The 27,920-nt window shown below is 34.9% G+C and overlaps 1 protein-coding gene across 9 annotated transcripts in view; it reads right to left on the bottom strand.

The window, feature by feature from the left end:
- PHIP (pleckstrin homology domain interacting protein) overlaps positions 1-27,920 on the bottom strand; it is a 128,992-nt gene that overhangs the window by 29,956 nt on the left and 71,116 nt on the right. For 7 of the 9 annotated variants that reach the window (XM_047763551.1, XM_047763543.1, XM_047763501.1 and 4 more), the window contains 10 exons: positions 26,629-26,757; positions 25,191-25,416; positions 21,035-21,172; positions 20,115-20,298; positions 16,274-16,391; positions 10,751-10,891; positions 7,464-7,540; positions 4,876-5,107; positions 2,003-2,122; positions 251-358 (listed from right to left, as the gene is read on the bottom strand). In XM_047763551.1, the coding sequence (XP_047619507.1) occupies positions 251-358; positions 2,003-2,122; positions 4,876-5,107; positions 7,464-7,540; positions 10,751-10,891; positions 16,274-16,391; positions 20,115-20,298; positions 21,035-21,172; positions 25,191-25,416; positions 26,629-26,757 (1,473 nt within the window). The remainder of the gene's footprint in view (positions 1-250; positions 359-2,002; positions 2,123-4,875; positions 5,108-7,463; positions 7,541-10,750; positions 10,892-16,273; positions 16,392-20,114; positions 20,299-21,034; positions 21,173-25,190; positions 25,417-26,628; positions 26,758-27,920) is intronic. The other 2 variants (XM_047763493.1, XM_047763511.1) reach the window with 2 other exon arrangements.

The raw sequence follows: 27,920 nt of genomic DNA, 5'->3' as shown, positions 1-27,920 counted from the left end.
TAGTTTCAACTAAAAAAGGTATCTTCATAATACAGCTTTTCTTTGCTTTTTAGACTGCCCCCGTGGCATGCATAAGTTCCTGGGCCAGGGACTGAACCTGCATCACAGCAGTGACAACACTGGATTCCTAATCCACTAGGCCACTGGGGAACTCCCTGTGATAGTTTCTTATAATGAAATTTAGTAACACTCAATACAATTTTTCTCTATAACTGCATCTTTTAGGGCTAGTAAGTTATAAACACCATACCCGTAGTTCCATTTTATGCCATGGCTGTTTTTTGGGATTGATACTATAAATTTTATTTTTCCGGGCCATTTCAACATATGCTTCATGTCCTTGTCGGAAATAATAAACCTAAAAAGTTAACAAAGTCATAACTGAAAAATGTGAATGTGTTTCTTTTAACCCGAGATGAAAAGTATCAGCTAAAACTGTAGAAAGAAGTTAATGTCCTTTAAATTAAAAGAAATGCTAATATTTTGATATTTTCTTCCATCTTTTCCTCAGTTGTCCTACTGACACTTAAACATAAACCAAAGTCGTCTAATTGCAGTTATTTTTTGGCTTTTTGGTTTCTTCATTTAATTTTTGGAGTAAAAATAAGTTTATGTCGCACAATAAAGTAAGGTGTAATGAGGGGTCGTGCTTAAGTTTATTGTTCACCTACTTTTGTAGCAAGAGGTTTGTACATATGCAGAAAATTTTTAAATGAATATATTTTCACATATATTTTATTCTTATAGAGAGAACAAGGCATATATTTACCTTCATTTTATTTATTTACCTTTTATGTTTTTAGGGCCGCACCTGCGGCATATGGAAGTTCCCAGGCCAGGAGTTGGATCGGAGATATAGCTACCAGCCTACACCACAGCCACAGCAATGCAGGATCTGAGCTGCGTCTGCAACCTACACCACAGCTCAATGCAATGACAGACCCTTAACCCACTGAGTGAGGCCAGGGATAGAACCCGTGTCATCATGGATACTAGCTGGGTTTGTTACTGCTGAGCCACGACAGGAACTCCTATCTGCATTTTATAAATTCAAATTTAAATGACTCCTGACTACATACTGTAGAACTGGTACATGAACATAGCAGTCTGACACCAAGTATTCTTCCCACTACTAAAAAATAGGTGAGCCTGTTAAAAAATGCTATTGAAGTTTCAAAAACTGCTATTAAGTTTTTAGTAACATTCTGGGATACCTGATAGCCTAGATTCATTCATTCTATTCATTAATTTTATTACTGCTTCAGCTGCCTGGAACTTTAGAGTTATCTACTCTTGCATTAAAGCATTTTTGTTTTATTTTTTTTTACTGTCAACTGCCACCTGTCATTGTCTATTGCGAATTAGTGTGCTCTGCTAAAAAAGCCTTTAATTCTTAGCCAGTTACTGTGAATCTACTGGACACCAGATAACCCTGCCTCTTAACATTTAGGTATAAAATAAGGAGATATGAACTTCTGAGTGAAAATTTCGGTCCAATATCCTATATTTTCATTTCAAAATCACAAGAACATAGTCCAAAATGATGGCCAATCATATTTTCTTAAAAATTTTAATTCTAATAGATTTTTCAAAGACCTAAGAAATTATTAACATTATTTAAATGAAATACTCTTATGAAATAAAATTAAAAATAAAATGCTAAACTTTGTTTTTCCTCTACCACATAAATTTTTTTAATTTAGGAAAAAGAATGCTGGAAATAAAATCCTCTTATTGAAAATACATACTAGTTTTTAAAATGCCAACAAAACTCCTATTCTCTTAAATATTTAACTTGCTATTGCAATTTGTACAGTAGTCTCAAAAAAAGATTATCATTAAAGCTTTCCTAATTTTCCCTTTTTCCATATATAGCTACAAAACATGCAGAATGAGATACTTTGTAAAACTGCTGCAACTTTCCAGAGTTCTCTTTCAAGAGCTATTAAGAAATATTTAAAGTTACTTGAATGAAACAAAGAATACTAAAGTTTAAAAGTACCTCATCACCCATCTGTGGCACAAATGGACATCTTCGAGGAATAGTATCTGTAATCCAGGTTGAAGGTAACCATTCTTCTAATGTTAAGCCATTTTCCGCTAGTTCTCCTACAGCCAATCTCTAATAATTTAGAAAAATATAAAGTAGTATTAACATAAACACATTCATCTACCAATCTACCCTTTAAAATAACTACAAAGGTCGTTAAATAAATAAAAGGGGGAGGGGAATCTTTCTACAAAATGTATATTCTTTAAGTATTAAAAGCCTTATTCCGGAATAAGGTTATTTAATTAATTCAAACAGAATTAATCATATGGAAAAAACTGTTTTTTTCAGATATAATAAATATCAGCTAATTAGTGATGTCTCAGTTATTTTACAGCTAGAAAACTATGTATAAGAAGGGAAGTATGACTGTGTTTACTTGAGATAAGATGACCAAGGAATAAGAACAACTGGGTCTACTGTTAGACTGACAGGCTCACAACAAACCAAGTAAACAAAATCCAAATTACAGGGAGTAGCCTCTAATATCCTACCCTTATGCTACTTAATATCTGTCCCACAAAAATTCAGTGGCAGAAAGACCCTGTGGTAATGCCTCAAGCAAAATGGTGAAATTAAAATATGACAAGCAATAACATTGGATCCAAATGTGGCATGTATGAAGGAACCTGAGGTATTAGGTTTTGGATAATTATCGACTAAAAGGGGACTAGGTGAAGTAAACTAGACTCTTGGAACAAAACAATTATGTCACATAACACTGCAAACCTCAAAAGTTCATCAAAACTGTCTTGAGATTTAAAAAAAAAAAAAGTATACCTCATTAGCCAGATACATGGCTAAAACAGTTTTCTTTAATCTGTCTACTCTGTAAAATAATGAATCAGCCTACATTAATCATCATTGACAAGAAAAAAGAGAAACACTGTCAGCTAATGCGTGGTATTCTTTTTGGTAAATATGTCCCAGACAGAAGCAAAGGAGGTGACAAGAAGGAGAGTAGGCTGTGGAATCCAAATTAAAGTAATTCATAATTATAAAGCTGAAACAAATAAGAGCTCAACTGATACAGATAGAATAGAATAAACACTTAAGGACAGATGTATTCTTAAAAATTTTCAAAGCTCTCTAAAGACCCAACAGTCTCCCTAGTATTTAATTCCACAAATAGCAACTTCTATTTAATTCTAAAAATGGCAGAGATTAAAATCTTGTATTTGTTTAACCAAATGTGCTTCCAACTTACAGTATTATGGGGAACAGAAAACATGTCCTTTGTATTACATTTACTTTAGAGCAAAAGTTAAACAGCTCTGGTTTTTAAAGAGTGAAGAGATCTTATTCCCATAACATTTATCTCTTGCTTTCTCTGTCTCAAATTATCCAGTCTAAAGACACAGTGATCAAACCAATACTACTGACCTAAGGACCATCTAATGATAGCTTTCATGCTCTGTAAATTAATGAAGGTTTGTTATCATAGCAGTATTTTCAGCCGTAATGGTTAATAAGATGGCTGATAGGTAAAGACAATTAAGAGACTAACAAAACTATATGTCTTATAGCATTTCAAAAATTGCATTTTTTTAATTAATTAATTTATTTTTGTCTTTTTAGGGCCATACTCATGGCATATGAGGTTCCCAGGCTAGGGGTCAAAGCGGAGCTGTAGCTGCTAGCCTACACGACAGCCACAGCAATGCAGGATCTGAGCCACATCTGAGACCTATACCACAGCTCACAGCAATGCTGGATCCTTACCCCACTGAGTGAGGCCAAGGATCAAACCTGCATGCTCATGGATGCCAGCAGGGTTCGTTACCCCTGAGCCACAATGGGAGCGCCTATAGCATTTTCTTTTTTTTTTATTTTTTATTTTTTATTTTTTTGTCTTTTGTTGTTGTTATTGTTGTTGTTGTTGCTGTTGCTATTTCTTGGGCCGCTCCCGCGGCATATGGAGATTCCCAGGCTAGGGGTTGAATCGGAGCTGTAGCCACGCGGGATGCAAGCCGTGTCTGCAACCTACACCACAGCTCACGGTAACGCCAGATCGTTAACCCACTGAGCAAGGGCAGGGACCGAACCCGCAACCTCATGGTTCCTAGTCGGATTCGTTAACCACTGCGCCACGACGGGAACTCCCAGCATTTTCTTTTTACATAACTAAATAAATCTCATTGGACTGTCAAGAAAAATCTGCTCATAAGATTAAATGCTCAATACTTAGAATTCTGTAAGTAAATACTCTCACAGGCTAAACATTTAAAAACGTGAATAAACTAAATAGATCTTAACGTATTTTATTACTGTACTTCTATGTTTTTTCTACTGCTACTTGCTAGTACATCTGAACAACTGCACTTTTAAAATAAAAGTGTTTTGTGAAATAATGCCATATGCACTAACACGGATGGACCTAGAAATGATCATGCTAAGTAAAGTTAGTAAAAGACAAACATCATATGATATCACTTATATGTGGAATCTAAAAAAAAGGAACTTATTTGCAGAACAAAAAAAGACTCACAGACTTTGAAAACAAACTTATGGTTATCAAAGGGGGTGGGTGGTGGACTGGGGTTTGGGATTGGCACACGCACACTGAGGTATGTGGAATGACTGGCTGATGGGGACCTGCTGTATAGCACAGAGAACTCTATCCAGTATTCTGTGATCATCTATGTGGGAAAAGAATCTGAAAGAGAATGGATGTGTGTACATGAATAACTGAATCACTTTGCTGTATAGCAGAAATTATCACATTGTCAGTCAACTATACTTCAATCAAATTAAAAAAATAAAAAGATGTGTGCTTTATTTTCATGGAAAACATTTATGTATTATACATATATGTATATACCAACCTTTTGTTTTCTTTCTTTGGGCTTCTTTTTCTTTGGTGATACTGGTCCATCTTTTTCTTCATTTACTTTTTTTCTTTCCTTTTTAATCTGTTTTTGTTTCTGTTTTTCAGATTCTTCTTCTTCATCTGAACTGCTTTCTGCTTTCTTTGTTTTATGCTTAGGAATTTTCTTTGGTGGCTGGAGATTAATTCCTGCATCTGCTGTCCAGTCAGAATAATCACTGGAGTAGTCACTAGAAGGAAAAGGATTTAAAAGATATACAGAAAGATATACTTAAGAGTTTGTTTTATGAAAATGTAAAGAAAGATCATAAAAAAAAGTAATAACAGAATGGTACATACAAAATGAACTAAAAATATTTCCTAATTTTTAACTCCCATCTTCTGAATAAGGTCGTAGCTCTAATTAAACAATGAACTTAGGTGCCTTCTATGATTTTAACAAAAACAGAGATTTCTGAGTGCTACATATGTTCAAAATATTGTAGGGTACACAAAAATAAGGAACAGAGGGTCCCTTTCACTTCTCGCAATAGCAGACAGCTAGTTGTAGAGAGTACAGGAAGTATCAACTCTGAGGAAGAAGTGCAGGAATTCCTTTTTTGAGGGAATCATGGGCACCTGACAGGGGCACCCATCTCCCATGGTAGCTGGATATGGAATGGCGGGGTCAAAAGTGTTCCTGCCCAGTGAGATGGTGCCTGCCAACTTTATTTAGCACCTAGGTTCATCTTTTATCAGCTTCAAAGAGTAATATGATTCAGGAAAAGAGTGTATTTTATGTATCAATACCAACCATGTTTGCCATTTCTTTTCAGTTTACCTTCAAGAGAACCAAGTTTTACTCAACTGATGATACAAAATAAAGAATCTGATTTTGTTATCTTGTTTTAATTTTAGTACATGAGAGTATTTAATTACTTGATTTTACAGCTTTAAAAATATAAGTGCCTTAATGAAATCTAAGTTACATTATGTTAAAATAATTAGGTTGCCTAGATTTACTGACATATGCCCTCATTCCTCTAAAAATACTGCTGATAACATTGAAGGCGTTTATTCTATACTACCTCATCATCTCCCTGGCCCAAATGTTTTATGGGCATTTACCTGTTATTGCCCCAAGAATAGTCATCACAGATAAGAGTCAAATAATCGTAGTGTTTTTTGCTATAATTTCATGACTTCATTTTAAAATTTTAAATGATTTCAAAGAACTTAAAATAAAAAATCTTTCCAGACACTATTCTGGATAGATGGGAGCATGTCTACAAAGCAAACATCTATCCAACAATAAGCTACCTTAACCTAGCAGCGTTTACTTACACTAAGCCCAGCCATGGTCAATGTAAACGGCACTTGCCAAATACTAATAGTTGCTACTCTCTGGAGCACTCAGCTCTTACAGAAACTCTGCTGCTGCTGCCAGCAGACTACAAACCCCAGAGGCCCTCGTTCTTTACCACAATTTGCCCAACTGCTAAACCCATCCCTGCTTTTTCCAAACAAGAACCTCTATGCTGTTTCATGGTTTGAGATGCAGGCATACCTTGTTTTATTGCGCTTTGTGGATACTGTGTTTCTCACAATTTGAAGGGTTGTGGCAGACCCTGCATCAAGCAAGTCTATCAGCGCCACTTTTCCAATAGTATTATCTTTAAATTAATCATTTTTTAAAAAAGATGTAATGCTATTGTACAGCTAATAGAAAACAATAGTGTGAACATGACTTTTACATGCATTGGGAAAAAAATTCGTGTGACTTGTTTTGTTGCAATATTCACTTTATTGTGGATGGTCTATTTGCATCACTGAGGAAAGAAAGTGAGGCTTTCTTTTATCATTCTGTTTCAAATACAGAAAACTACCAGACATAACGATGAGCATCTGTATATCATTACTGGGAGTCACTGTTCTGGAAATAGGAAAGTGCATGATAATGAGAGGTATAGAATTTTTATAGCATCTTGGTTACATTGGCAATTCTAGGAACTAGTATTGCTGGAGAGTAAGTATAAGGGGCTAAACATAATTACTACTCCCAAAGGTTTTACCCCTTCTTGTTACTAAGACCAAGATTGGCCAAGGCCATTAAGCCCTATAACAATGCAAACCACCAGTACAAGGAGCTGAAGAAATCCTTACTTATGTGGTAAGTGGTGTGAGAGTAACAGGAAAAAGGGAAAGTTTACTCTCACTGCTAGAAGAAAATATTATTAGCATTCAACAAATTTCAGAAAAGACAGTTAATTCTATATAATCTCATTACTTCCATAATTTAATGCTTATTTTTCAAAACCAGTCTTCAAACTTGCTTGTGATTCAGTGTTACAAATATAATAGCACTCAAAAGATAAAATATCAACTAAGAAAAAGTTTAAAGTGTCATTTTATAGATCTAGTTGCAATAATCAAAAATTGTTTTCTAGTAGCGAAGAAAAAAATCTAATTTTTATGTAATTACAAAAAAATCTCTGAAGGACCAATTTTAAACCCAAAGAGACTGAAATATGTTTCTGATAGAAAAGAACCTTCATCTTCCTATAAAATTTACATTACATGTAAAAGAATAAAAATTTATTAAATTACCTAGAACTGCCATCACTGTGCCATGCTCTTTCTTCCTCTTCAGAGGTTCCACCACTGACAGCAACAACTTCACCTTCCTAAGAGATAATGAGTACATATTTTATTGTACAGTTTTACAGAATTACATTTTATGATTAGAAAATACCATTGATACCTAATAGTATCAATCATATTGTGATATTTATATCAAAACTTGATTTAAGTTAACTATAAAACAAAGGTCTCATTTTTACAAAATTATTAAATATGTCAAAATATTAAGTGTATCCAAAGATATAATACTTACTAATACTGGATTTAAAGCAATCTCTTAGATGGATTAATTTTTTAAGCCTTCTAACACATCTTCTAATTGGGTGATATTAAGAGTTGAAATCAACTTTACTTCTTGGTAAAAATTTACATTTTCTTTTTCCACAGAGGCTTTAAGCAGCTTAAATTTAGGGAGTTCCTATAGTGGCTCAGCAGGGTTAAGAACCCAACACTGTCTTCATGAGAATGCAACCCTGGCCACGCTCAGTGGGTTAAGGGTCCCATGTTGCTGAAAGCACAGATGTAGCTCGGGTTTGGTGCTGCCATTGCTGTGGTGTAGGGCGGCAGGGGCAGCTCTGATTCGACCCCTAGCCCAGAAGCCCATGTGCTGCAAGTGCAGCCATAAAAAGAGGAAAAAATAAGAAAGAAAAAGAAAAAAGCTTAAATTCAGGAACTTTTAATTATTATTATTTTATTATATATCTGTATCAAGATAATTTATATGTAATAACTTTTATGTATTATTATTATTGTTATTAAAATAGCTTTATCACATAAAAGAGGATATTCTAACTCTTGTTATTATTTTATATATATATATATACAGTAGAGGATTAAAAACTACCCAAATAGTGTTTCTCTTTAGTAATATTCACTGGTCAACATAGGATACCACCTGTAAAGCCATTTTCTTTATAAAAATTGGTGTTTTTTCCCACAAAATCTTGCTCTAATAAAAACAGTAGCTCACATTAAGCTTTTACTTATGATCAGAAATTACTCTAAGCACTTTGTATATATCAGCCTATTTGCTCTAAACAAAACAGTGCTGATGATAGGAAATAGTTATTTAAATAAAAGAAATGAAAGCTTAAAAAGGTTAAGAAATTTATCCAAGGCCGTAACTATTATGCAACAAAGCCTATCTTGAACTCAGATCATTTTACTTGATGCTTAGACCCACTCTACACAAGAATGGTTACAGTGTTACAAACAGCCACAAGTTCCAGGCTAGGGGTCTAATCACAGCTAGAGGTGCCAGCCAACGCCACGGCCACAGCAATGCCAGATCCGAGCTGCATCTACAACCTACATCACAGCTCATGGCAATGCCAGATCCTTAACCTATTGAGCGAGGCCAGGAATAGAACCCGCAACCTCACTGTTCCTAGATGGATTCGTTTCTGCTGCACCATGATGAGAACTCCATATTCAGATCATTTTTCATGAGGATAATAGGATACATTCTTTTACTAGATGAATATTATATTTTGGGAGAAAAATTCTCCCTTTTGACCTCTTAAAAATGAAGAATGTATTATAAAACTATTCTACAAAGCTTTGAAAACTAAGCAAATATGAAAAGATCAAAATCCAGTAGAAAAATTTTATTTAGCAAATTTAACTCCTGCTCAGTATAACTGAAAAAAATTTACACAAATGGTCTGATCTTTCCCACTTCTAGTATATCACTTCTTTAAAGGGGGAGAACAGCAACATACTTCTACATTCTAAATATAAAATTACAAAATAAAGATATATTATACAGAAGTACAAAATATTTGAACCAAAACCCCAGGATTCTTTCATTTTTAACTAATACGTTGTGCCCAAGGGGATATTCTGTTCTCATTGTTCCCCTCTACATATTTAAGGTGTAAACAAAATAGTTTTAAAGACAAATAAAAAATTTAGTAAAATTTCTTACGTAGCAGATGTATCTGGAGATACATCTTTTAATGAGCTAAATCATGTTAAAATTTTTATAGAAGCTTAATATTTAGAAAAATAATACTGCATCTTAAACATAGAGAACTACTAAATGCAAATAATTAGCACACATATATTTTGTTTTGTGGTATACCTAAATTGTCATGTGTCAAGTTAACATAATGAGTATATTTTACCTTTTTGCCAGATTGGCCTTACTAGGGCCTAAAGCCATTGAAGACTAATTTTAAATTACAGTTAGAATATACTCACACAACTCAAATATTAACACAGTTTGAGTTAATATTGCTCTGTCCACAGAGAATATATGTGGAGTATCCCTATATATGCCTAATATTGCAAAGTACCACATGACTTAAAAATGTTTAGTTGTCAGTATTTCAGATCCCACAATCTTTGACATAAATGTGGGTGAAGGGGTGATAGGGAGAATGGGGCGAAGGAAGAAGACAGCTCTAAGTGCTAAGTAGGACAGACTTGTGACTACAAATTGACTGCCTCTGCTCAAAGAATATATAATTTAGTTGGGACAGTGAAACTTATGGAAATAATTATACATAAGGAGTATTTTAAAAAATTACATTGAGAAAGCTATAAACTGGTACAGAGATTAAAAACTAACCCAAACTGTCAAGTGTCTATCAATTAGTTACAGTCCATAAATTAGAGCTTTAAGGTACCACTTAAAAAGCTTGGCTTTAAGAGTGAAAGGAACCTGGGTTTAATCCTTGCTCTACTCTTTAATAGTCAGGAAAGTGTGTCATCTAAACATCTTTGAAACTCCAAGCCCTCATAATGGGAATAATTAATTCATATGCATTTGTTTGGTGGACTTGAGTCTATCAATATGTGTGCCATGCCTGGAACATACACACAGTAAGTCTTCAGTTATCATTATCATTTTAAGACCTAGAAATAATCATGTTTGAGCTATATCTATAGATATAGCAATGAATGCAAAGAATAAGAAGTTACATTGGAGTTCCCGTCATAGCAGAGTGGTTAACGAATCCGACTAGGAACCATGAGGTTGCGGGTTCAATCCCTGGCATTGCTCAGTGGGTTAAGGATCTGGCATTGCCGTGAGCTGTGGTGTAGGTCACAGACGCGGCTCGGATCCTGCATTGCTGTGGCTGTGGCGTAGGCCGGCAGCTACAGCTCCGATTAGACCCCTAGCTTGAGAACCTCCATATGCCACAGGGAAGCGGCCCTAGAAAAGACAGATAAAAACAAACAAACAAAAAAAGTTACATTAACTAAATAAGTACAAATGGAAACAATGTATGAATATGCTGAGCTCTCACATCTGAAGAACTGGTGCCATTTTCTATCTCTTCTGAAGGTCTAGGAGTCTCTTCCAATGCAGATCTCGTACGATAATTGTGTTGATTTGCCTGCTGCTTTTTGGATTCTCCAAGATCCAGGAAATGCTCATGAGCATGATTCTGGAAAGAAGTAAATTACATTTATTTACAGTATACTTAAAGAGCATACTTTTTACTTTAAAAGTTCTATTTTTTAATTATAAAAAACCCATTCATATTTAATATTTAAGGTATCATTCATATTTAAGATTATAGTACCAGTTCAAATATTTTTATAAGTTTTTAAGTTAAAGCACAGGTTTGTGATATGTTGAAATTCCTTATGATTGACAAGTTATAAACATTTTTTTTCTGATTTAAGTGGGGAAGACTTAAGGACTCATAATAATGGAATAAGGCTAACAATGAATTCTCTTGTACTCACACCAAACATATAAAACAGACATAGGAAAGAAGACCACAGACTGTGAGGCAAACTAGAAAACCAAATGATGATCACAAAATTAACCTATCACCATGAAGCTTGGATACCAGGTGATTGGCTCTCTCTTCTGCTGCAGCTGAAATGTGGGAAAAGTCTTCTGCAGCAGATGAGAAAACTACGAATAATCAAAATAATTCAAAGTCCAAGATGTTTCAGAGATGAACCAACTCAACGTAAGAATTTACACCTGAAAAAAAACCCCAATTTGAGAATATAAAAAATAAAGGGAAAATACTAAAAATTACCTTCATAAAAAGAGGCTGACACCAGACATATACATACAATGCATCATACAATAAATAATACAATAACAAAAGGGACACTATTTTTAAAGTGGTGACAGAAAGTAATTTTGAACCTATTAATTATACACTCACTTTTTTTTATTTCTCTCTTTTTTTTTTTTTTGCTTTTTAGAGCCACACTTGCAGCACATGGAAGTTCCCAGGCTAGGGGTCAAATTGGAGCTGCAGCTGCCCGCCTACACCACAGCCAGAGCAATGAGAGATCTGAGCTATGCCAGATCCAAGCTGCATCTGCAACCTATGCATCAGCTCAAGGCAACGCCAAATCCTTAACCCACTGAGAAAGGCCAGGGATTGAACCCACGTCATGGACACTAGTCAAGTTCCTGCTGAGCCACAAGGGAAAATCCTCCTTCAAGGTTTTATGATGCATTGTTATGATTAACCATTCTTTCACTATTCAACTTAAATGGCTGGTGGAGACAAGCCAATGGTTTTCCCACCAGTGATTACGCCTGGACTGGGATGGCAGGTATTGGGGATAATGTTCATTTGGCCTCCTGAGCTTTCTGTGCAGACACAGTGACTTTGCCAGCTCCAGCTGCCTTCGTGTCCACTGCTTTGGTGACACCCACAGCAAACATCTCTCTTGTGTCATGAATAATAAAATGACCCAGGGGAGAGCAATCAAAAAGAGGAGTTCTCAGCACACATGGGGAATTGCCAGGAACTGTATCAAGAGAGGCAGGCAGCACCACCACCTTTTCAGAATTTGAGGCCATCTTTCAGAAGCTTCCTTCCAGAACATCGTTCAACCTTCTCCTTCAGCTTAGCAAACTTGCAAGCAATGTAAACTGTGGGGCAATCCAGAAAGGGTGCAGAGCTGGCACTAACTTGGCCTGGATGGCTCCGGATAATCACTTGAGCTGTGAAGCCAGTTGCTTCCATTAATGGGTTATTTTTGCTAACATGGTGAGCATCTTTGATACATACTTGACACTGAAAACCACATTGTCCTCAGAAGACTTTGATTCAAAGCTTCATGGTGCACACAAACAGACTTTATTTATTTCAGCTGTAATGATGACTGAAGCAAAGGTGTGAATACCACCTTCAACCAGTCCACAGGGACAGTTCCAACACTAACTGGAGGGACAGGCACCCAGGGCTTGTCAGTTAGACAAGTCCGTGGCAGGATGCTTCAGAGCTTTACGCTACATGGTTCCACACTTGCACTGCCATCTTTACAGGTGATTTTCCATCCCTTGAACTTGGCTTCAGCATGAAGTCACTATTCCAACAAGAAACTGGCATAAGAACTACCGTGTTGCAAACAATTTTCTTAATGTAGGTGCGACTCCTTAATTTCCTCTTAACTTTCCTAGCTGTAGTCTCAGTGGAATCCACTTTGTTAGCATCAAACTCTAACATTAGTCATTTTTGTTTTAAGGTGGTTCTCTTTTTCTCTCCAGAAGCTTTCAGAATATTCGCTTTTCGATGTTTTCAAATCTATCATGTACTTCAGGTTTTAAATTTTTTATTTTATATTATTTTTTCCTTATTTATTCTAGGTGGCACACTGCACATTTGCTCAGCTAGAGGTTAATTCTAGGAAATTCTGTTTCGTTACTTTTTCAACTCTTTCATCCTTCGGTGTATTTTGTTTTTGAAGACTAAAGAATGTTTATTCTCTACTACGTACATCTAATCTCTATCTATGTAGATATACACATGCACCTTACATAAACAGATGTATATTTGTTCTTTACATATCCCTACATTTTCTCCATCAATTTATCTCATGATGCATTCTGGAAGATTTCTTCAAGTAGGCTTTCCAGCTTACTAACTCATCTTCAGTGTTTCATATTCTTCTTCTATTCAACCTATCCAATAAGTTCTCTACTTCAAGGACACATCTCATCCCAACTTCTCTAATAGAACCCTCTCCAAAACAGCTTGTTGCTACATCAAGGTTCTAATATTCTCTTATCTCTCAGAATAATATGCTATTTTGAATATCTGAATATGTTCAGCTCTGGTTTCACAAGTGCGTCGGGTAGTGATATTGCACTTGGGAAGGGAAGCAAAAGAAAAATCTAGGTCTTGCTCAGTGCTCCTCAAAGAGATTTTGCAGTACGTGTAAGGGGGAGGGGTGTGTGTACCTCAAGACCCAGAATATTGCAAACCTGAGTTCAACCATTCCTTGTTCCTCCACCCACATCACTCTCCAGTTCCCTCCCCACAGCCAGTTTTGTCACTTCTTCCCTGCACATTGGATCCACTCTTGTTGGGGCTCTTACTTGTAAGAGCCAAGTGAAATAAAAGACATTTTCACATACAAGGATAGAAGATTTTCTTCATATAGTTTCTCTCTAAAAGCATTATTGGAGGGTTCTGTAATTTTGTTAAATTGGGGGAATATGTAAAAGATATAAAATAAAGAAAATAATGTTTAATTATAACCTCACAAACTTTGAGTAAGTTACTGTTAACAATGTAATGAATCTTGAAAGTATTTCATTGAAAGTAATATCTACCTACTCAAATCTATTTCATTAAGAAATAGATCTATTGGTCCCATTTTGTAAAGCTTTATCCACAATTTTGTATTTCCTTAGGATAAATTCCATGTCAAAAAACATGTTTTTAATGGCTTAATATATAATGCACAAGGGAAAGCTGGTTGTCAACCAACACTTTTCTCCCCCTTCTTGCACAGAAAAGGAAACTTTCATTGTCAGAATTTCATGTTACTGATTGTGGCCAATGGGTATCTGGCACAATGTTGCAGAACAACTTCAAAAAAACCTTACTTGGGAGGGCACCTGTACCCTCTGCGCTTTCCTCACTGATAATGATCTTCTATCCCATAGCCTTAAAGGAGAATGTGGACCTCTTTAGGCATGAGGTCAAATTCACACACAAGACAATCAGAAAAACTGAAAGAGCTTCAGTTCCCAACACAAAGGGCATCATACCAGACCTTGACCACCTAGAAAGGCTTTTCTATCAGAGAGAGATATATTTCCAGAGATATATATATTTCCCTAAAAGAAATAAATATTTAAGAGAAATAAGTAAATTTAAGGCACTGTAATTTGGGGATCAAACCTATTACCAAAAACTAGCTTTGTAACTGCTTTCTAAATGGTTTGCTGTATTAATTTATATTACCCAACTGCACAGGAAATACTCTCTATTATCAGCAAGAAAAAAATAATGCAACTCTGAGATGAAAGGCATAATCTGTACATCTGTGATTATCAATGTTATGAGTGGCCTACTAGGTGTCCTTTCAAACCTTTCTCCATTCTCATAAAATTTGAAAAACAAAAATGTAGTCATGTTATAAACATTATATCACTTGTTTTTTTTCACTTAACAAACGCATCATGAACATTTCTCCAAGGCTATGGAGTGAGCTCTAACTCATTTCTTTAAAAAGCTCTATAGTATTCCATGGGTATAGATATGTCAGGATACTTTCCCTTTCTTCCACTAAAGCACACACTAAGCTTATCCCAGTTTATGACACCAGAAACGCTGTAAATATCTGTCTGCATGCACACATACATATATACATTCACATCAATCTTTTTTTCTAAAAAAAAAAATCAGTCTTTGAAGTACCACTATTGGATCAAAAGAGAAGCACACCTTTTTAATTTTAATAGGTATTATTACCATGTTCCATCCATAAAGTGGTAGCAATACAAACTCATAATCATCATATGCATTTAAGTCCCCACACCCTTGGATTCAGAGCAAAGGATACCAAAAAAAAAAAAAGTTATGCTTTCCAGTCACCATGAAAAAAACCACCAACGACAAAAAGCTAAAAAAGAAAAGATTATTTCAAATTATACTAACAAAAATTCTAGCAGTGTGGAGTCCTCCTGATCCCAGGGTGGTAACCTTAGTAAAGGTAAACACAGAACAGCAAAGGACTACTTGAGTCCCCTAAAGAGACGCAAAACAGAAAAGAGAGTTATGATAAAGAAGACTATTTGGAAGGTGTGAGGAGCTCAAAGAAGAGGAAGGAACACAAAGCTGGGTCAAGAGACCAGTTATTTCTTCTGTGTTTAGATCATTTGTTAGATGGTGACTTGGAACTGAAAAGAAGTTCCATAATTTTCCTCAACTTCAGCTCTGAAGGCTCTGAGGCTTTAAAGCTAAGATAGTTTAAAAAGAAAAGAAGGAATAGAAGAATGGATAATTGTGACCCCTTGAAGGTAAGGGTGTATCTCTCACAGATTAGGGCATAAACAACTGAAATCTACTGTATTAAAAATGTTTTCCAGAGTAGGACAACAGAAAAACCAACAGGGCAAACCAGTAGAGACAGTTTACCTCCTTTAATGGAGAAAATGAGAACTATTATTTACAGCAGCAGAGCTGACTTTATTATCTACTGTAATAGGTACAAAATAGAAAAAAAAAAAAAAAAAGGATTGGACAACAAATAATATGGTAATAAAACACTGCCTTAGAGTGTGCCACCAAAGGCAGAACTAATACAAGACCTTATGTTAATGGTATAATTTATTAGATTTAACAGGCATATTAAAATTGGCATTTGGGGAAAAGGTATGCTAGAAAGCAGGAAATATTAAAGATTTAAAGATAATCCAAAGACAATCAAGAGTTATCTATGTTAACTTTATTTCATTAATTAACCTACAACATTAACATCCTTAATTATAAAAAGGCCTTAAAATGGTCCCTATACTTATGAAACAAATATTGAACACCAAAATTATTACTATTTACCTTTGAGACAGTGGGCATTTTATTTTCTTTTGGAACAGTGAAGTGTTTTCTCTTCTCTTCTGATCTGTAAGTCTTTATTTCTTCTTCTCCCTTTGCAGTTCTCCATTCTTCCTGCCTACTAAAAGAGAATTAAAAGCCACACATCTTAATCTATAATTTTTATAAATGATTTGTCCCCAAAGGGAATGTTAGGTATCAGAAGGGAATGAATGCTACTCCTACTCCAAGGGTTAAAAATGGAATTTATTTTTGTTAAAATCATGTCAGTGTTGGACTTGTGCTGTGATAATCATATACTCCACATACAGAGCTGAATTTTTAAAAAAAAAAAAAAAAAGGGGTGCAATGGAACCCTGAGGTAGAATCCCTATTAACTCTAAAAGCTCTGAAAGAACTACATTCTCTCCAGTGAAAGGCAGTTTAGGCTGCAGCCACTGAAAAATCTTCAATTCTATCTACGCATCAAGCTGAAATTGAACAAGAAAAGTTTTGAGGAACATTAACTGTGAACTTTAATTTCATGGAAACTGAACTGAAAGAGAATTTTAAAAATTTTAATACCTTAAAACTTTAAACTGCTAGGGTATTTAATCTTTGAACTTTAATTTTTCCCTGGAGATACCAGAGTTGGAAGGGAGTTAATATTTAAACTTGTAAGAGCTCTATAATGTTGATATTTTATTATTAGGGTATATCCAATGTTATCATTTTGTACTTGATTATAGGCTCTCTAATATGGCTGGTCATTATTCTGAATGGGAATGTGTGCACTTAGTAAATCTTATGAAAAGAATGGCCTTAGATTTTTGTTTGTTCTTAATTTTTATTGTTTTTTAATTAAATGTTTTCACTGAGATAATTATAGATTCACAGACAGTTCTACAAAATAATACGAATATAGATTACTTGTATCCTTTACCCAGTTTTCCCCAATGGTAACAACTTGTAAAACTATTGGTACAATATCATAAACTGGATTGATACTACCCACTGATATTATTCAGAATCCTCCAGTTTTATTTCTATTCATATGTGTGTTTAGTTCCATCTAAGTTTATGACACATGTAGGTTCGTGTAACCATCACCCCAGTCAAGAAACACAACATTTCTATCACCACAAAGATCCCCTGTGTTACCCTTTTAGTTATCACACCCATCTCTCCTCCTCCTCAGCACTTCTTTCCCACAATGTTGAGCAACCACTAATCTGCTTTCCATCTCCATACTTTTGTCATTTCTAGGGTAGTCCTCATATGGAATAATATAACACATAACCTTTAAGACTGGATCCTCCATGAAGTTTCCTCAAGAGTCAATCAAGTTGTGTAGCAAAAGGCTGTTACTGTTTAATGCAGTAGTATTCTGCGGTGTGGATACACCATGGTTTGTTTAATTATGCACCCACTGAAGCACATATGGGTTGTTTCTAGGTTTTGGTTATTATGAATAAAGCTGTTACACATTTGAGCACAGGATTTTGTGGGAAAATAAGTTTTGTTTCCTTGGGATAAATCCCCAAGAGTACAATGAATGGATCATATGGCAGTCTTATGCTTAGAGTTTTTTTTTTTTTTTAAGGAAGTACCAAACTTTCATTTTCTGTTTTCCAGAGTGGCTTCACCATTTTACATTCCTACCAGCAAGGCGTGAGGGGTTCATTTTCTCCACACCCTTCCCAGCATTTGGTGTTCTCACTATATTTTAGCCATTCTGATAGGTATACAGATTATTATTCAAGTTTTACTTTGCCTTTCACTAATGGCTAATGATGCTGAATATCTTTTCATGTGCTTATTTACCATCTGTATATACTCAGTGATGACATATCTGTTCATAGCTTTTGCCTATTTTCTACTTGGATTGTTTTGATTACTGTTAAATTTCAAGAGTTCTTTATGTGTAACAGGTATCAGTCCTTTGTTGGCTATGAGATTAGATTTAATTTTAACTAATGTACTAGTCTGACCCATTTAGGAGCCTTCTAGGGGAAAAACATGAACAACCCACCAAAGAGTATATTCCAGAAAGATTCTCAAAGGAAGGATACTAAGTGTTGGAGTCAAAGCTCCAGGATGGCCAAATGTCCTTTGAAGAAATGGTCACAGCCTTGTTGGATCATGGGCTCAATAGTCAAGCTCAAATAAAAAGAGATTTTAAAAAAGTGAAGAATATTTGGAGAGAAACAAATCTTCCCCACTCCTCCATGTGCAAGGACTTCCACCACCAACTAGCAACCCACTCCTGGCCTCGTTTAACCTCTTTACTCATACTTTCTAAGGGGAGGAAGATTGAGTAAATTAATTGGTGTGCTCTAAAAGAAAAAACCAACTTAGTATGGCTCATTCCTATGCCTTGTTTGTGAGGTATACATTCAGCTCTACATTTTAAAGAAGCAAAGCAGCTGCCTCACATAGGGAGAAACACCGTGGCCCAGTGCTACCTGTGTTGGGGTTCAGTATTAAGAAGCACACATTCATGCAGATAAAGGACACATTTTCATAGCTGTATTAATAATAAAAGTAATACTCTTATTTCCTGTCTTATTCCTCTGTGTTGTTTTTCAACTACTTTAGAACTTTGTTAAAATGAGATGTGTTGGAGTTCCTGTTGTGGTACAGTAGAAACGATCCAACTAGTATCCACGAGGATGTGGGTTTGATCCCTGGCCTTGCTCAGTGGGTTAAGGATCCAGTGTTGCCATGAGCTGTGCTGTGGTGTGGGTGGCAGGCATGGCTTGGATCCTGTGTTGCTGTGGCTATGACGTAAGCCATCAGCTGTAGCTTGGATTCGACCTTTAGCCTAGGAACTTCCATATGCTGCAGGTATGGCTCGAAAAAGCAAAAAATTTAAAAAATACAAGAATAAATAAATAAAATAAAATGATGTGTTATTAATTTCACCACCTTCAAACTTCAACATCAGCATTAAAAAGTAGACATGAACCTAACATTAAAATTAAAAAGTAGACAAGAACTCTCATATACTATGAGAGTTAAATTTTTTATTAAAAACATTTAGGCATATTTGTCATCCAATGAAGTTATGGTTCAAATTTAAACTTTAGGTATATACTCCTAAAACTTAACACAAATTTGAAGTATTGTCCAATCAAAAAAGCATAACATATATGAACATTCAGATTAAAAATATTTTTAATTATATAGTAATTATATAATTACTCTTTTAGGATTTAGAAAATCCTAGAATCAAATTTGATCTTCCTATTTTTTTTATTATAGTACAGTACTATAATACACAGTCAGGATTAGTTGGAGTTTCATTTGAACCTCATTCATGAATATTTCATTACCAAAGAATCAAAAGGAATTGTATATAAAAATTCCCACTTAGCAACGACTTTGAGAATATGATTACATTAAATCGATACCTTTTAATTTATATGTGTACCTTTAAATATTAAAAAATTATTTAAAAATATTTATATAATCTATCACTAGTAAGCAATATAATGTATTTTCACTATGCCTCTGAATGACATGGTGTGAATGATTAGTAAAATCTATAAAAACTTAATTATAACAAACTTTATGAAATGTGTCTTAAGATAGTTATATAAGAAAAACTAAGATTTTAAATATGCTACTCAGTAAAATCTCCCATTTGTTCAAAGCAAATTTATAATTCCGCCTCATTCACCTTAACACATTCCTCCTCATATAAATTACATGAATAATTTTAGAAAAGGACATATACTGAAATTTAACTTTTCTCCAGAGTCATGAATAGTTTATAACATTAGCTCTTCAGATAAATTTAAAATAAATTAAAGCTGAAAAGGTACTCTAAAGAATGAAATTCAAAATTTCCAACTCCCCTTACCTGGCTACACCAGCTGATAACTCAGGTACCACTACCCTGCGACTCCAAGCTACAAGATCCCGCTCTGTAGCTATTTCACTTCTTGGTGCATTACTATGCATCTGCCGTACACCTTCAATTTGTCCACTACGCCTTAGTCCTACATTAGGTGGTGAATGTACCTCTGAGGTAGAACTTGCAGAACCTAAGTAAAAGAATTAATAGAGTAAGTTCTATTTAGAGACAATTCTCCATCAGCTTATAACAGAGGGGGTAAAAAAAAGGAAAAAAAAAATCCATACTATTTTCTACATGAAACTTCATACTGTGGCAAAAAATTAAATTATCAAATTAGGAACTAAACTACAAGCAAAAGCTTAATGAAAACAACACATGGTTATTCAGTAGATAAGTTAATTAATCATAACTACTGACCATTAAGCCCCAAAGATGTAAAATCATTATTTAAAACAAAAAAAAAAACAAAAAAAACCCCTGTATTTTAGGGGAAAACTACATACAAAGCAAAAACAGACAATCCAGGGATATTTATGGTTGATACACTTGCTTTTAATTCTCTCTGAAGTTCATTAATATATATATATATACATATATAATATATATATAAGGGTGGTGAGATGTTCAAGAATATAGCTTTGCATATATTTCATAAATTATTGAATAAATGTAATTTTTAATGTTTTTCTAAGTTCTACATGTTTATTATAGGAAATTTGGAAGGATATACATATTAAAAACTATTATCTATAGTTTGAATCCTTATATTATGAATATTCTCTTAGGTCATTAAATATTTTTCAAAAATATGATCATTTTGACAGCCTAATAATTACCATAATTTGTTTTATCACATGTTTATTGATGTAGATTTAGACTATTTCAATTTTTTAAATGTTTCACTTAAAAGAATCTTTGGTTACCTCTACTTAAGCGGCTGGTATTACTGACACCTGCTTCACCAGAACGTCTCAGGTCTTGCTCTTGCTGTAGTCTTTGAATCATAGTGTCCAGTGGGCTGATCTCCTGATTTGCTTGCTGACTTAAAACCTGGTTCAGCCCTATGTAATATCACAAAAAATACCAAGTATACTTTAGTCTAATATTCAAACCATTTTACTGATGAGCCCCACTTGGTGTCTGGAATTAAAAAGAAATTCTGCTTGGAGTTCCTGCTGTGGCTCAGTGGAAACGAATCAACAAGTATCCATGAAGATGCAGGTTTACTCTCTGGCCTTGCTCAGTGGGTTAAGGATCCAGCGTTGCCGTGAGCTGTGGTGTAGGTCACAGATGTGGCTCAGCCCCCGCGTTGCTGTGGCTGGTATCTGTAGCTCCGATTTGACCCTCTAGTCCTGGAACTTCCATATGCTGCTAATGTGACCCTAAAAATTTAACTACTTAATTAATTCTGCTTAAGTAAAAGGCCTGAGATGAGCAACTGTAAATGATGGGAGGGATAAGACAATATGCCCCCTTCAATCTTAATTTATTAAACATAATGATGATGATAACACTTAACTTTTACTAAATGTTTACCATTATTTAGGCACTCACACAATCCTTAAAATACCACAATCACATCTGTATTATTAATTCCACTTTATAGATGAGAAGACCAAAATAACTATTCAAAGTCATATATCTAGTTAAGTGGCAAAAGGACCTCCTCTTAGATCATTTCTTTTTTAAAAAGGCAAATCTGAATACCCACTTTCTCAAAAAGCTTTACTGCCCCATTCAACAAATTCTTGAGTGTCCATTATGTATCTGGAACTATGCCAAGAACAGGATCCAGTGATAAGTAAGATGTATCAGGATCCCTGACCATCAGGGAATTAACATTCTAATGGGGAGACTAGAAAATAAATCTATACAGAAATATAGATGTTAACATAAAGAAGGTAATGAGAAAGAGAAAATGAGGAAAGAGATGAGAACTACCTATAAGGTGTTGAAAAGCTAAAGAAGTCCACTTTGAGGAGGAAGCATTTGAGTTGAGATTTGAAGAAGAATCGGTCATCCATATGAAAAGCCAGAATACACGCCGGACATAAGGTAAGAGCTAGAACAGAAAGCTTTGAGGTAGGGAGGAACTTGGTGTATATTACCCCACGCTACTTCTCCAGCATCAGTGCTCACCCACACGAGTCATGCGAAACCACCTGACTCTTACCCTCCTAACAGGATATACACCTTAATGTTCTGATGCTTCTGACCACTTCAAGTACAACTGTGATAAATGGTAACATCCTTCCAAGCAACAACTGAAAGGCCACCTCCATGATATTTCCTATGTGAAATCTCTCCAGACTACCCCCCTGAAATACCTAATACAATGAAATGCGATGTAAATTGTTGTAAATACAATGTAAATGCTATGGAAGTAGTGTCTGCAAGTGGCAAATCCAAGTTTTGCTCTTTGGAACTTTCTGGAGGGTTTTTTCCCCAAAATATTTTCTATACACGATTGGCTGACTCCATGGATGTGGAACCAGGAAAGAGAGGTCAACTGTGTATGTATCTTAGTATTTAGCCCACAGAAGCCCACTACTTAGTTCCTCAAATGCATGAATTGTCTCATTTATCTTAAAATTCTAAATCTAGCACAATGGTAGGCATATAAAGATGCTCAATCCTGCTGAAAGAGTGAGACAATGTGTGAGCGTTATGAGATATATGAAAGGAACTGCCATGAGAGTAAAGAGCAAATAATATCAAGTGTGTGGGTATGTAAGCAAGGCCTTGATGATATTAGACTTCCAGAGTAGGCTAGTAAATAAGGTAAGATACAAAGGATATTCTGAAATGAAGTAGTAGTGGTAAGGAAGCTATAACAAAAGGGGAAAATTACATGTGTTAATAAGAACATGATGTTATTTCGCTTTATCAAACTAAAACTCAAGGGGATAAAATAACTTGACCAACACTGTAAAGCCACAAAGTGGTTAGAGTAGACAGACGTAAAAATTAAAATGCCTGTGGATGCCTCTTTCTTGGTGTGCTGGTGAGAAAACATCTCATGTTTGAACACTAGTGAGTAATCTGATATAGTTTGTTTGTAACTGAGGAAATATTTAAAGTGTATTATTCAGTGTAGATATAACAAAGCTGCATTCCAACCAACTTACTGCAATAGCCACATCTATTTTTGCCTAATTCTAAGGGATTTCCCCAAATAAATTTTACCACAGATCAAGATTTGCAAATAGAAATATAATTAGAAATGATGCTAAAGTTTTTTATAAAAAGTATTTTTCTTTTGTTCTATTTTTGTACCTGCAAGTCTAAAATACTGAAAGAAATGACATCTACCCTGAATTCTGTGAACCAGAACACTTAAAAATTCTGTGACTCACTTTGAAGCAATACTTATTGCACTGGGTTTTCTTGTAGCCCAATACTAAAACTAGTGTCCATTTCATTTTCAAGATCAAGTCCACTTTTTACTTTAAGGACAGCTTAGCAAGGAAGAAAGAAGAAAGGACTGAGATCAGAGCTAGATTTAAGTCCCTGTGATTCCATACATTTTAACTTGAGTAAGATATATAATGTTGTCAAATTTTCATTTTTCTCAACTTTAGAATTGGGATACCAAAGGTATAAGGATTAAGTGAGACATTATTTATGAAAAGCCCTTTTATAAAGTGTTAAATGGAAGGAAGAAGGAGTAATAATGATAATTAAGTAGCATTGCTATTTTAATAAATGAGTCCTTTCCTTAGTTACCTAGGCTCGAAATTCCAGCCTAAATAGTGCCTATGTGAGAATTGGACAAGATCTGATTCTTGCCAGTTACCCACTAAAGGAATGAAAACAATTATCTTAATTTCAGTCCTATGAGCAAGACTTCTCTAATAACTGAGGATTCTCAAATCTGGATGCCTGTCTGGACCTCTCAAATCCTGCCTGCTCTTAGATTCTTCGAGTTCATGCTGTGTGAAGGTGCTGAAACACTTGAGTTGCAAACACTCCAGATATCCAGGTCTGCAAGCCTGTGCTGTTCTCTACAGGCAGCAGTCAGGGCTACTCCTCCTAAGCTTCTCCCTTCCCTCCAACTTGAGTGGGCAGGTCTAGTTCCAAGAGCAGCCCTTCCTACCCAATATGTCCATCTTCATTATAATTTCATGCTCTGTCCTTTAAGGAAAGACACAGATCTGCTAAAATGCAATGAGACTGATTTTTTCGGTACTGCTTACAGAATCTAAATTTATTATTTAAAAGTTACTCATTATGTATTATATTCCATATGTGTCCTTTATATCTATTTAGAAGTTTTGTCCATTTATGCTAGAGTTGAGAACTTTAAACTATTTTCATAAATACTTTTCTAGTCTAAATTATAACAAAGATTCATGATTACAAAACTGGTTTAAACTTCTTTAGTCTTTTCATTATTTTCACTTAATAAATTATTCTTGTCAAAAGCGGGGAAGAAATCTGTGCATGCTGTCTCCGTTTCAGCCACCATTCAATTCTTGATTTTCACTCTCCATTACTTCACTCTCTAAAACAGCAACACTTTTCATTCCTTACTTTTAACCTTTTAGAAGTTCATCACCTCTTAAAACTACCACCTCAATGTGAACAGGCTATTCTCTGTCTCTCACATTCTACATTATTTACTATAATAACATTTACGATAATTTTAAACTATGTATTTGTTTGTAATTGTTTACTAATCTAACTCATTCCATGACAACAAGGATTTCATCTGTTTAATTCACTATTGAATACCACAGCTTAGCAAGTGTCAGAGACAGAGGAGATTTGCAATGTGTGTTGCTGAGTAAATAAATAAAGTGAACTGACTCCTCTCATTTCAAATTTAGAGATTAACCCTATTAGTCCTCAGAAGGTTATAAATAGATACAGACCAAAATTATTGCTTTAAATCTTCACTGTTCCCTAATTGTCTTATACTACTTATGTACTACTCAAAGAACTTTAAGGAAGTATAAACAATCATTTTACTTCTCATTTTTTCTAAACAATTAAAAACAAAGTTCTAGCCAGTTAGCAATTTTATAAGACTTCAGTAGGAAAAGGAAAATTTCATTGTCTATTAAAAAGAGCGTTTACCTGAGGAAGTTACTCCCATCTGAGGGATGAGCTGCTCCTCCCTGCAATTTTCACGACCAGGAACTAATCTCTGATATCTTGACGGGTGAGGGTTACCATCGACATCAACCAAAAAGGGGGGTGGCATGAGATGAGGTGCTTGCTGAGTCTGTTCATCTAACACAAAATTGTTGGCATCACGTATAAGGGGCCGATAATCACTATGAAAGAACATTTGATCTGCTATCTATAAAAAGAAAAGCCCACAAAAGATTGGACAAAGAAAAATTTAGCATTATAGATTTCTAAAGGAAGACAAACATTTTAATTTAAATCATGGCATTAGGCAACAATATAGAAAAATATTATTTTTCTGAATTATATTTATCTATATTTTCTACAATAAACTTTATGATCAGAAAAGTAGCTGCTTTGAATTTTCTTTGGAATAGGAAGATGCTGTATTCATATAAAGCATTAAAATAAGTTATACACTTTCAAATTAAATGGCAAAATTAAACCTAGGCATAAATCCTTCTGTAGTACTTTTACTTCCCCAGAGCTATTATGCTTTATATTATTTTAAAAATTATTATATATGCGGGGAGTTCCCGTTGTGGCGCAGCAGAAATGAATCCGACTAGGAGCCATGAGATAGTGGGTCGGAGATCGGCGTTGCCATGAGCTGTGGTGTAGTTCGCAGATGCAGCTCAGATCTGGCATTACTATGGCTGTAGCACTGGCCAGCGGTTACAGCTCCGATTAGACCCCTAGCCTGGGAACCTCCATATGCCAAGGTGCGGCCCTAAAAAAAAAAAAAAAAGACCAAAAAAATTATTATATATGGGAATTATTGGTTTTAGCATTTTGCAATGGGAAATCAATGACCTTATTCTTTGAATTAAACTCTTTAATGAAATCACTCATACAATTTAAGAAAATCCTTACGTATATACAGTAAGCATAGTTTATACTCATATCTGACACATCTGTAACTTCAAAATTTTATCGGTTAATTTGGAATATCTTAAACTATTCAATTTTTACTATGATAATCTTGTATACCACTCTACCACAAATAGGCAATATTAGTCTTTTAGTAACTAATCTCAAATAGGGTGTTTAATATTTAAAAATCTTAGTTACCATTGGTAGGCCATATATTTTTTCGAAACCACCTGAAAACTATAGAAGTTTCCCAGATAAATGCATATTAGCCATATAAATAAAACAGCTGACATAATTTCAATGAATACCTCTATAGACGACATCTTCCATACCCATCTTATATACACCAACTACTATAATTTAGATAGCTTCAGCAGGCTAAGTAAAAAGTTACTTCTTCTGAAATATAAATATTATTATCACCATCCCTCCCCCAAAATACAACCTAAACATCCATGGATTTAAAAACAAACAAATTACAAGGAGAAGATTCATAATCATCACACTCTACCTTGTCATATTTGCTACTGGAGCCAAAGCCAAAAATTAAAAGATGTCCATGAGAGTCTGTGCATGCAAAATGCTGACCATCAGGAGAGCATTTGCAGTCAAATACTGCACCATGTCCTTGGCCTTCAATCTGAAATGTATTTAACCAACAATCAGAAAATTGCCATTAAAATATAAAGAGCTGGTGTTGTTACTAGAATTCTACAATAAAAGGTACATAAGCATACATCTTAATGAAGTGAAGATTAAGAATACACAGTATAGTAACAAAATTTATGAATATTCATGAAAAGTGCCAGATTAAAAGCCTGGAAAAATATTCTCTTTATCCACAGACCAGACACAATTCTGTAAATAAAACACCACCATACTCCCCCACCCATAGAATTCTGCTCCATGTATTTAACCCAGATTTAAAATGCAATTGTGCTTTAGGGTCCATCTTATCTGCATTTAATCAAGCCCTTTCAGCAAAAGCTGACAATGTGGCTGACAATGTGTAGTAACTGTAGAGATTTTTTTGTAACTCTTGAAGTAATAGCCAAAGATCACTGCTCACAAGTCACTAAATTTTCCTTTTTGGTAATAAATTCCCTTGATGGTCTGACTCTTTTTAAATGGTGAATTTCAAAGGTTAAAGAAAAGGTTTTTTTTACCTGATAACTGTTTTCTGTTTTCCAGTTCCATTAATCCAGAACGAATGGGTTTCTCCCTGCAACCTGTCAATCAAACAGAGGTGGCCAATCACCACTCTGAATTTTTTTGCTCTCAGTGCTTCTTCAGACTATGTTCCAGTTGAAAACTTCTTTAGCAGTGTTCTGAAAGAGGTAAAAATTCTACCCTATCTAAAGCACAGCTAGGGACTGAATTTCAGAAAACAACTAAAATAGGGAGTTGACTCCCTAACAAATAACAACTAAGGATGATTTTCAACAAAGGTGACTGGATTTCTGGATTAGCAGAATCGGAACACACACACATTATCAGGTAAGAAATACCTCCTCTCTGTTCCGGTATCCACTGATCTAGAACAAATTGAGTTTTATTAGTAATATTCCAACATCCCAGGAAATGCTCAGAGAAGAGAGAAGTGGTAATTTTCTTTCTTTAGTGTTAAAAATATGGCATGGGATGAATGTACAGCTCACCAAGAACAGAAGTAAAATGAGAATTTAGAAGGATAGTTGATTTCTCAAGGAAGGTTTGCATTTTGGTTAAAAGAATGTTACTCTAAAAGGAAGGGCTCTGCCTAAGAAGTTTATATAATACCACAAATGGGAGTGCCTCAAAAAG

This window comes from Phacochoerus africanus, chromosome 2 (assembly GCF_016906955.1).
Source record: "Phacochoerus africanus isolate WHEZ1 chromosome 2, ROS_Pafr_v1, whole genome shotgun sequence".
Classification (NCBI taxonomy): domain Eukaryota; kingdom Metazoa; phylum Chordata; class Mammalia; order Artiodactyla; family Suidae; genus Phacochoerus; species Phacochoerus africanus.
This window is presented reverse-complemented; position numbering and strand designations above follow the sequence as displayed.